Source organism: Tupaia chinensis, unplaced genomic scaffold (genome assembly GCF_000334495.1).
Source record: "Tupaia chinensis unplaced genomic scaffold, TupChi_1.0 Scaffold000028_1, whole genome shotgun sequence".
In the NCBI taxonomy this organism is placed as follows: domain Eukaryota; kingdom Metazoa; phylum Chordata; class Mammalia; order Scandentia; family Tupaiidae; genus Tupaia; species Tupaia belangeri.
The window spans coordinates 4,942,695-4,954,549 of record NW_006159458.1 but is presented as its reverse complement, the minus strand read 5'-3'; the positions used below and the strand labels follow the sequence as shown (position 1 = coordinate 4,954,549).

The 11,855-nt window shown below is 40.9% G+C and overlaps 1 protein-coding gene across 1 annotated transcript in view; it reads left to right on the top strand.

The window, feature by feature from the left end:
- SSPN (sarcospan) overlaps positions 1 to 11,855 on the top strand; it is a 138,202-nt gene that overhangs the window by 120,649 nt on the left and 5,698 nt on the right. The window contains exon 2 of the mRNA XM_027771037.1: positions 9,683 to 9,769. Coding sequence (XP_027626838.1) covers positions 9,713 to 9,769 — 57 coding nt within the window. The 5' untranslated portion in view covers positions 9,683 to 9,712. The remainder of the gene's footprint in view (positions 1 to 9,682; positions 9,770 to 11,855) is intronic.

The following is an 11,855-nucleotide window of genomic DNA, read 5'->3' as shown; positions in this document are numbered from 1 at the left end:
TTCTGAGTCTTTTTAGCCTGCTTTTACCTAAAATTATGAAAAATAATACTTAATAATAATAAATAGTATTAGTGAATGTGGAGAGAGGATATCTTTCATAAATCAACCATATATAAGTCCTATTTGATTAATACCCTAAACTTTGTCTTTAAAATTAATACATAGGGGGAGGGGGAGAAGGGAGAGAATTCAGTTGATTTAATGTCCTTTATTTAATGTCCTTTATTGTCAGTAAGCAGGGGGGTTTGTTTTGTGGCACTCTTTTGTTTTTCTCCAGAGGGTACATGCATTTGCCAGAGAGAGGGAGACAGAGGCGAGAAAGAGAGAGAGGAAGGGAGAAAGTACACCCATGGGGAATGGTAACACTACAATCCCCTTGCCTCTATTTCTCCCTCCCTTGGAGACTTTCGGGCATGCGCACACACATACCTGGTGGGTCCAGGATTCAAGCCACTGAGTTGGCCTGTGGGATCCAGTCATCCAACTATATACCACCAGCTGGCTCGGGTGGGAGTTTTATGAGTTGCTATTGGTTGCTCATTTTCACATCTGGCCCAGACTGATCAGATGACATAACCTGTGACAATCAATTTCCTGGTGCCTCAGTTTCTCTTCTACAAAGTGGGGATTAAATGGTAAATTTCTTTTTTTAATTTATTTTAAAGAATTATTTAATTTAATTAATTAATTTATTTATTTTTAATTTGACCAGAGAGGGACAGAACAAAAGAGAAAGAGAGAGGGCATGTGAGAAAGCAAGCCGCCAGGTCCAGGACTCAAACCACTGTCACCCATATGGGAGTCTAGTGCCCTTAACCACCACACCGCCTGCAACCCTAAATGGTAAATTTCCAAAGGGCAAAGATCATATCTTTTTCTTCTTCATAGCCCTACTGCAGTAAAAACTGCTGAGCTAAACTCAGTTGGAGAGTGATACCTAGACTAGGATGCCCATTGATAGCAAGACCTCAAAGATTCTTCCTCTATTCCCACAGCTGAGGAAATGAGTTCTCGGCTTTCTTCTTGCCTCTCTCCTGCACCTTTGTACTGATTCTGTAGTCTGACTGCATAGATTGCAAACAATTAGTATTGAGTAATATGCCAAACTTAGTTACACACTAATCCCACTTATTAACCAGATGCTTCTCTCAAAGAAAGAGCTCAGAGGAAATAGAAGATATGGTAGAGGTACAGGAGTAGGCTACATCATTTCCCACTGGCTCATGAAAGGAGTGTGGGCATCTATTCCCAGCTCTGCTCAGGAACTTCATGTTGGTATCTTGAAATAAGACATGGAGGAAGTATTTGCACCATGGAAATTAGCAAATGCTACAAATACCTCTTCCATCACTGGTTGTTACACAATTACCATCACATGGTACAATTTAGGAGGTGTTTGTTTTGCTTAGGGTTGGAATAGGGGATGCCCATCAGCAGAATGCCTCATCACACTAGCTGGTGATTTAGAAATGCTCCCTAAACCACAAATCAGATAAAATGAGGCTATAAGCATGTGAATGAGGTTATATTACTTAGCGATGAAGACAGAGGTTTTCCCCCACAATTTTAAGGACTCTTATCATAGCTGAGAATAAATTTCTTTATGAGGAAATAATTACAATCAGTACCTTTATTGTGCAATGGTAATTTTTAAAATTCAGGTGCAATGAATATATACCTGACCTTTAACATTGCTGAAGTCTCAATTTTCCTCTTCCATGTAATGTAGTCTTGAGATGACTGAATGTAATAAGAAAAGTATTCATTAGTAGGCTAATACATTGTAAATGTCCAAAAATGGTAGTTATTATTATCGTTGTTGTTGTTGTTATACTGCTTATAACAAAGAACTACAGGAAACTTCTCTAGTCAGTGTATCACTCCGGGCCCCTAACCATTCCATAACCCCCACACCAGGTGTCAACATTTAAAACACTGTAGTTTAGACTAGTGGCTCTTAAAAGCGTGGCCCAGGACCATCAGCATCATCATTATGGGAATTCATTAGAAATGCAAATTCTTGGGACCAGCAGATGGAGTGATGGTTACATCACTGGACTCCCACATGGCCGACTACAGTTCATGTCCCAGACCTGGTGGCTTGAAACTCACGCAGGGCCCATGTGCGTGCATGCACAAAATTCTGAGGAGAGTGGCGGAGAAGAGATTGTGGCATGGCCATCCCCTCTTGGGGGTGATTGCCCACTTTCTTTCTCTCTCTGTCTCTCTGGTGAGTGCATGCACCCTCCCGCAAAAATCTCTCTAAAGAAAAAAATGCAAACTCTCAGTTCCAAGCCTAGATCTATTGGATCAGAAATTCCAAAGATAGTACTATTTTATACCAATGTATAATATTTCCTTCTTGTTACATGCATAAATTGTATATGAAACATATATTTCATATTTAATCTTGGGCCCCTTCTCTAAGCTATCTCACTCAAGTGATTCTGACCCAGTCTTGTAAACTTTGTCTTGCTATAAGGTATTGGCAAGGAGAATCCAGTAAAAATGCTTAAGTCATGCTAGAACATTCTCTCCAATCCTTCTGAAATCTTGATCCAATAGACAATCTTTAATAGACATTCATAAAATGTTCTGTTTCACATTATTTCGTTTTCCAGTGCATTATGTGTTGACAATTCTCCTGAGTAAGATTACATTTAATTGACAGAATATAATGTATTTATCATTTGCTGAAAATGATTTTTAGTAATTATCTTAAATTGCATTAAATAGCTAAAAATCCATAGATAGTCTCATAAGAAATATCCAGAGAAACATTTACAGTTCTACCACTTCTCTTATTGGTCAATTGATGTGCAAACGAGAAACATGAGACGAGAGTTCATCCTGTCACTGTATTGATTGAATTAAAGCACTTTAATACAAAGGTGAAAGTTGATTAACTTACAGAGATAGAGTCACATTTCATGTACATGGACGAAAGGAGGGGATGCAAGGAAAAGAGAAACATTGAAAGGCATTTGACAGGGGAAGGCTGTATTCCCCAGACAGCCCTGTCAAGCAGTTCTGTCGACAACAAAAGGAAGAAAACAAATAAATTGGAGGTTGTGTGAATGTCACAAGACCAGAATATAAATAGTTATGACATGGAGGGAAGTAAATCCCAATAATTCTCACAAAAATATTTTAGGGTGATCCTTCTAGCTATGACAAAATGAAAAGAAAAAAAAATATGTAGATAAATCTTTAAGACGCTAGTCCAGCATCCACCTTTTCTTCACAATACCAGCCTTCCAAAGGCACCACTGCAGGTACAATAGTTCAAATAACCGACAAAGACAGTGTATGAGAAGAGTCAGTCAGGACTCAGCATCTAGAAATGAATCTCACATTCAGAGGACCGATCCATGCTTTGTAACTTTCTAACTCACTAGTACAAAGTGAAGACCGCATTATCTTGTAGACAAAAAATAACTATAGACAGTATTTAGAATTTAAGACTTAGGTGTTCTCTTCATGCTAAACAAACTGTAGAAACATACATCTAAAAATAGATTTAAATGGTGATCGTTGTCTTTTCTTTTTCCATTAAAAAAGAAAAAAAGTCACTTCAGGCTTTTATCATCAACCTAATCATCTACCCATAGACGGACTAAGTCTCAAGCTCTCAAGTGCTAGTTGCCCTGCCACCTTCTCACCACTGGTTTTCCCAGCACCCCCATTTCCCACTGGGCTTTGTTCTCTGGGACACCGGATGTCCACTTCAGGCCTGGGCACCTGGTTCAAACAGGTGCCTTCTTGAAAACTTTACATAACAACCTCTTTCCTGTTCCGTGAGCGGGCCTCACCTCACCATATCTAATGGGAGCCCCAGCCCAGATTCCAGGAATGTTGTTGCAGGTAGGCCTGGCGGGTCCCATTGCTCATAACATGAGCTCTCGCTTCTTTGCCTGGGAAGCCAGAACACCATGTCTTCCTGGCATGGCCATGTCCTGCCAGCTCAAGGAACAGCTCCATTGTCTGGCATGGAGTCTGGTTTCCTCCCCATGGCCATAAAGCCTTCAGTTTTAAGTATCCAACAACTATTACCCCTGTAGAACGTGCTTACCAGTAATACTGATTAACTCCTTGATAGGAGGTCTGTTGTACCACGCAAAGCTGTAGATAAGAAAATGAAAACTCTGGGGACCAGTAGGTAGAGTGGTGGTTAAGGTGCTGGACACTCCCATATGCCTGACCACGGTTCAAGTCCTGCACCTGGTGGCTTGCTTTTCTCACTTTCTCTCTTTTGCTCTCTCTCTTTCTCTCTCTCTCTCTCTGTCTCTGTCTCCCTCCCTCTAGTAAAATTAAAAAACATAAATGGATGAATAAATAAAAAATAAAATAATTCTTTTTAAAAAAGAAAAAAAATGAAAACTTCCTTTTCTAGAATCCATCAAGCTATATCAGAAGGCCAAAAAATTAAAATATTGGGTTGTCAGAAAAGTCATGACACATTTTGGCATAGAAAAAAATATGTCATAACTTTTCCGATGACCCAAGATGTTTGAATTAATTCAGGCTTTATAGCAAATACCTTATATATCTTAATCTAAGAATTCAAAATATTCTAAAATCTAAAACTTTTCAGGCACACCTGACCTCATATGACAAGTCAGTCAAAATATTGCAATATAAAATATTGTAAAACATTACTTTCATGTTACATGCATGAATATATCAGAAGGCCAAAAAATTAAAATATTGGGTTGTCAGAAAAGTCATGACACATTTTGGCATAGAAAAAAATATGTCATAACTTTTCCGATGACCCAAGATGTTTGAATTAATTCAGGCTTTATAGCAAATACCTTATATATCTTAATCTAAGAATTCAAAATATTCTAAAATCTAAAACTTTTCAGGCACACCTGACCTCATATGACAAGTCAGTCAAAATATTGCAATATAAAATATTGTAAAACATTACTTTCATGTTACATGCATGAATTGTATATGAAACATAAATTTCATATTTAAACTTGAGCCCCATCTCTAAGATATCTCATTATACATATACGACTATTCCAAAATCTGAGAAAAAATCTAAAATCCTAACACACTTCCGGTCTCAAGCATTTCTGACAGGGATGCATAATCTGTATAGGACTCAGAAGTGAAACTTTCAAAATCCACACAATTAGGTTCATAATCTTTAGGCATGACATTATATGCAACCAAAATGATAAGTATATTTGAGATGCTTTCTGTTTAAAAGGTTCAGAGATGCTTTATAACTGGGTAGCTAGCTTCCTCGGCCCCTATTCTGTTTTTGTTTCACTCCCTCTGGATAGCCCAGCATTTCCTGTGGTTGCAATCGCTTCACAGATGCTGATAACTGACACATTCTGTGTCCAGCCTCGACCTCCTTCCTGAGCTCTAGACCCACATGGCTGAGCTCTAAGTCTATGTGGGATCATGGTCCCCCATTCCCATTCTACCTCTCTTCTTTTAGCTTGTGTGTCGCTAAATGTCAGCATTGCCCACCTGGCACCTAGTCATCAGGGCAGCTGAGCACCTTCCTGTCCTTCAGCCCTTACATCTGATGAGTTTTTAGAGCCAATGGATTTGGCATCCTTACTGTCACTCAAACACACTCGCTCTCCGCACTTCTATGTGACTCAGGCACTCATTTCTCCATTGATGGAGGAGAGCCTCCTTGCTGACCTTCCTTCCCCATTCAATCTATGCCTCTTAGCCAGAGGGCCATTCTAAAAGGCAAAGGTGAGCACACCCTCCCTCTGCTTCAAATGTCCCAGTTGAAATAAAAGTTCTTTGTGGCCTACTTCCTGCCCATCTCTGCAAACATCTTTTGCCTTGTGTTTCTTTCTCTACATTGGCCTACAGGAATCCTGGATGTTTACTCTGCATTTCTCTAAGCCTTCACACCTCCTAGTCCTCTCTCTGCTCCAAATACCTTCCTTCATTTTGTCCTTTTAGCTCATTGCTGCTTCTCCTTCAAAACTATCTTCCTCCAGGACGTCTCCCCAAGGGTCCTTTAGTGTCCCCAATACCTCTAGTATTGACATGATAATGCAATTTTGCTCATCTCTTTTTTTCCACTGGACTGTGAAATCCTTGGGGGCTGGATAGTTCCTGGAGGAAAGGATTGTGTTTTTTCACCTCTCATTTCCCAGAGTCATACAGTAGCAGAGTCTGGCTATTGTATATCCTCCACCAAGTTCCGGCAATTGAGTAAGTGAAATATTCTAGAATGAGGTCACACGCTCCTACACAATTTCTTGCTAGAAACCAGACTAAATGAAGGCTACAAAGAAATAGTAGGGCCAGCAGATGGTGTAGCCGTTGGGTCACTGAGCTCCCACATAGCCTATTGCAGTCCGAGTTTTGGACCCAGTGGCTTGAAACTTACGCTGGGCGCGTGTGCATGCGTGCCCAAGAATCCCGGGAGGAGAATGGAGGAGAAGGGATTGCAGTGCAACCAGCCCCCTGGGGAGCGATTTCTCAGTTTTCTTCTCACAGTCTCTCTCTCTCTCTCACTCTGTGTCTCTCTCCCCGGTGAGCACACACACCTTAAGGTAAAAATCTCTGTCTCAAAAAAAAAAAAAAAAAAAAGCTATGATGAAACGGGAAATTTTGTTCAAGTAGAGGCACCAAATCAGATCTTTTTAAGATGCTAGTCAGTTAGGCCTGATGATTAGAACATGTCTCATAAAAACAAAGAGTAAAATCTTGGCAATTGCCAGTTTCAACACAGCAGCATCCAGGGATACAAACAGCTATGTGGGAGAGCTCCTGACCCTACACTTGTGCAGAAATTAACGAGGGAGTGCAGGCATGTGCCCAGGGAGGTAAAGGTCCCCACAGAAGCGGATTAAGAAGACTCAATCTGGTTTGTCACCAATATACAACAAGGAGTCTTTTTTTCCTATTGTTTCAAGTTCTGTAAATTCTTAATGTAAGAATGCACAGTAACCTCCTATAGACCTTATCAAACTTATGTCCCAATTTGGCATTTTTTAAAACAAGCTTTCAAAAAAGAACTTGACCCCTGCCTAGGAAATGTCAGCCACACTATGGGCTGCACAGGTAACAGGGTCCTTACCTCTGCATGTGCCAGCTCTCTGCTAAAGAGCTGCTCTGCTGGGTCCTGGCTGCTTTGTTTTCTCTCCAGCCCATGCCATGCACATGTATTTGAATGTCATGTCTCTTCACTGGAAATGTTGTCTACTGCTATTAGACCATGCCACCAGTCCTAATGATGGAAAACTCTGAAAACAGCCTGCACTAAAAGAAAGCTTAGCCTTTGACTTCATGGTCAGTAAAAATCTGAACAGCTCTCAACTTGGGCACTGATGAGGGCTCAGGAAGCTCATTGATTGTATAATCCAGAGGAGTCTAGGCTAGAAGGAGCCCCTTCAAATGCTATGATGACTTTGTGATTCAACAGCTCCACCACTCTAACAGGGCCTGTCTGTGGTTTGCAATTGGCCCTTTCTAAGGGTAGAAATGATGATTACCACCAAATCAGTTGTTTAGTAACTTGCGAGGTGACTCAGCCACCCCTCCAACATCCATCTCTAGGAAAATTGTGTTTATCATAAAGTCAATTCTGTTGCCTATGTTTCCTATTTTAAAATGTAGAACGTCATCAACATTTAACATTCCGAAATTGAATGTGAATAGACATGATTTCATTAGAAACTCTAAATCACAATGTTAAAAACTCTAGTTCAGGGCCCAGCAGTTGGCGTAATGGCTATGTCGCTGGACTCCCATGTAGTCGACCACGGTTCAAGTCCCGGACCCGGTGGCTTAAACTCACACAGGGCACATGTGCATGCATGCCTAAGATCCTGAGAGGAGAATGGAGGAGAAGGGATTGTGGTGTGGCCATCCTCCCTGGGAGGGTGACTTCTCGCTTTCTGTCTCTCTGTCTCTCTCTCTGTCTCTCTGGCAAGCACACACGTCCTACAGCAAAAACCTCTCCAAAAAGAAATAAACTCTAGTTCATGAAAACTAATACCTAGTTTGGCTAACAAACAAGTCCATTTCTCTCAACAACTATCCCTCCTTTCTGCCATCCTTTAATCAGTCACGTCCACCCTCTTTCCATCACTGATGCGCAAAACTTGGAGGTCACTTTCCATTCCTTCCCCTCTCGCATTCTCCTATCAGTCACACAATATTCAAGATGTATAGATTCTGCTTTTACCATACCTGTCCTCTCTAGCTCTCCCTGAATTTGCCTGACACCACCTGAGCTCTGAACCACCTAATGTATTAATCCTGTTCAGATTGGTAAAATAAGATGCTGATGTTCTTACCGCCAACCCACTGAACACCAATGCCCATTTTCCTGAAGCATGTCTCTAAATCATACTCAGAAATTTTCTCTCTTTTTTTGGGGGGGGAGGGGGGTTTGCTGTAGGGTGCATGTGCTTGCAAGAAAGACAGAGAGAGACAGAGAGACAGAAAGCGAGAAGTCACCCTCCCAGGGAGGATGGCCACACCACAATCCCGTCTCCTCCATTCTCCTCTCAGGATCTTGGGCATGTACGCACATGCGCCCGGCATGAGTTTAAGCCACTGGGTCCAGGACTCGAACTGCTGTCGACTACATGGGAGTCCAGCGACATAGCCATTACGCTAACTGCTGGTCCCATGCTCAGAAATTTTCAAGGGAGCTTCACTACGTACTAAATCCATCCTACATCCTCAGATTCTCATCCCACTTTTTTGACTCTATACTACTATTTCAACAAAGGTATTTGCTCTTCTTTTGACCTGCTTTGTGCAATCCTATCTCTGAGCTATGGTAGCTCCTTTTTACCCAGGTGCCTGGTTCAAGGCTCGGTTCCATTATTTACAGGCTTTGTAGTCAGCATTCTTTTAAAAATGTATTTATTTATTTGCTATAGTGTGTATGCACTCACTGGAGAGAGGCAGAGAGAGAAAGAAGAACAGTGAGAAATCACCCGCCCCCCGGGGAAGGAGATGACTACACCACAATCCATTCTCCTCTCAGGATTTTGGTCACACACGCTCATGTTCCCAGCATGTTTTTCAAGCCATCAGGTCTGGGTCTTGAACAGTGGAGTCGACCATGTGGAATCCAGCTACTTTAACCACCATGACACTGTCTGGCCCTGTCAGTATCCTTATTTACAATATAAGAATCATAAATTTTATTGGATTTTGTGATGATGACGTGAGGAAGTACAAGCCCTTAGAAGAGCACCAACACTTAGTAAGTGTTTAGTAAATGTTAATCATCTTTGTTATGGTCTCTTTCAAGCCCCATTCCAATGCTTCTTGCCAACTCAGGGTAATTTCCTCATCTTTTTGTACTTCTTGAATCACATCTGACGTGTAATGCCCGCCTTAGAGTAGCGTGTGCACTCACTTCAGCGTGGCCTGGACTGTAAACTGATTAAAGCTGAGGAAACCTTATTCATTATGGTATATGCTGAAGGACCTTGAATAGCACCCGGCACATCAAAAGGACTTAATAAATACTGGCTAAATGGAAATAAATGGACTTTACTATATTTCAAACTGTTCCACAAGTGGAGAAAAGACACCGCACATAAAGATAAGTAAACGAAGTGAACAGTTTGATAACATGGGTCTTACTGGGGATAGACAGCGAGATTGATGTCATGAGAACACAGGACTTGCCCTGATAATGTCCTTTCGTCGCTGTCCTCCACTGCAGGTCTGTTTGGTGGCCTACCTTGGCTTGTTTATGCTCTGTGTCTCGTATCAAGTCGATGAACGAACATGCATCCAGTTTTCTATGAAAGTAAGTTGTGATTTTTCTTTCTCTTTTATCAGTGCATGGAAAGAAACCCAAGCACAAATTAAAGGAGTGCCTTTTTAAGGAGTTACATATCTGATTAGTCTAGAAATTGCACTTTTATGCAGGCCAGAAAATGTCTTAAAGAGGGCACTGATCCAGACCCCAGTGGTAATGCTGACTTTTTTTTTTAAATCTTAATTTCCATGAACTGGGTTGGCATGGAGCATATAAAATCTGTTGTTCCTTCAATGTCCTTAAAAGGAATATTGAAAACGCATGGGTTCAGCAAGACACCTGGCTGGTGAAAAGGTATATTCTATCAGTGCCCACTTCCATGTCTTGGGGGCTATCTGGAATATTTTAATAATGAAGCAGTCCGAGAGTACTTCCTCCTGTAGGTGGGATCACTGAGACAGAAAAAGTACACTGGGTGCATCCAAACGAACAGTGCCAAGGGTTTGAGGGCAAGGGGGTGGGGGATAGGCTGGGATATGAACAGTTTGGCAAGTCTCTGTGTCTTTCATTTGCATGCTTTTTTTTTTTTTTTCCTATTAGGGACAGTATATTTGGTTGCAGCCAATTCAAGCACACAGCATTTTCACTGCACAGTAGAATCTATTTCCATGGGAAACAGAGACACACCCTTTTAGAGTTTAAGGACATAAACATCCAACTCAGCAATCAGAGCTAGTAGAAATCAAATTTCGTTTTTTTAAAAAAAATATTTATTTAATTCTATTTGTTGTCATTGTTGTTATTATTATTAATTTGACCAGAGAGAGACAGAGAGAGAGAGAAAGGTAAAGCGAGAAAGTAAACTGCCAGGTCCAGGACTTGAACCATGGTCAGCCATGTGAAAATCGAGCACCTTTAACCACCTTACCACCTGCCAGCTCCTAGAAATCACATTTCTACACTTTCTCTCACCTACTTTAACAGAGAATTATTAAAAGGCTTTCTGTACTGTTTCTGGTTCACTCACATTGTTTATTTTTCTTCGACAAGAAAACATATTAAAAATGAGATATTTAGGGCCAGCTGGTGGCATGGTGGTTAAGGTGCTAGACTCCCACATGGTCTATTACAGTTTGAGTCCCAGACCTGGTGGCTTGAAACTCATGCCCGGTGCATGTGCATGTGTGCTCAAAATCCTGAGAAGAGAATGCAGGAGAAAGAATTGTGATGTGGCCATTCCTCAGGGGAGAGGGGAGTGATTTCTCACTTTTCCTTCTCTGACTCTCTCCAGAGAATGCACATGCCCCATGGCAAAAACCTAAAAAAAAAAAAAAAAATTAGATATTTATTTGTTCATTGCCAAAAGGAAACAGAAGTCAGGAGAGTAAGTTAACAGTATTTGAAAGCTATTAAAATAAAAAAGATAAAACATGTTAGGTTAATCTAGTAAAATTGCAGCTTTGACATAAAGAAGCAATGTGCTGAAATTTTGTATACAAAAGTTCATGGTAGCAGTTAATGGGAAAATAAGCTACAGAAATACATGTTATAATCCTACAGAAGAAATGAGCAAAGAAAAATGAGCTATCTGTGAGTGGTGAAACTACAGCTGCATTTTTGTCTAATTATGAAGTGTTCTCCACTTAAAAATGAACAGATGCTATTTAAAAAAAAAAAAAAGACAACTTTGGTCAAAGGTTACATGCAACCAGGAGATACTGAGGGAGGGAAAGTGAGAAAGTGCCCCCAGTGGGGAATGGTCATGCTGCAATCCCTTCTCCTCCATCTCTCCCTGCTGTTGGGATTTGGGCACACTCGCACACACATGCCCAGCATGATTTTCAAGCCATGGTGTTCAGGACTTGAACCCCATGATCAGCCATGTGGGATCCAGCTGCCTCGACCAGCAGCCATGGGCTGGCCCAATGCTATTTTTTAAAAATAATTGATAGAGTTAGAATTTTGGTGGCTATGACTGCATTTGAAATTTTAATTTTTTTTTCTTTCTGATAACTTTCTTAAATAGAGGAAGGCCAGACAGAGCAAACATGTTTCCCCTTTTTGTAAAGCTCTGACTCAACAGTAAGTCTTGGGGGGGGGGGGGAAAAACCCTAGTAAAAAAAGACCGGTCAAA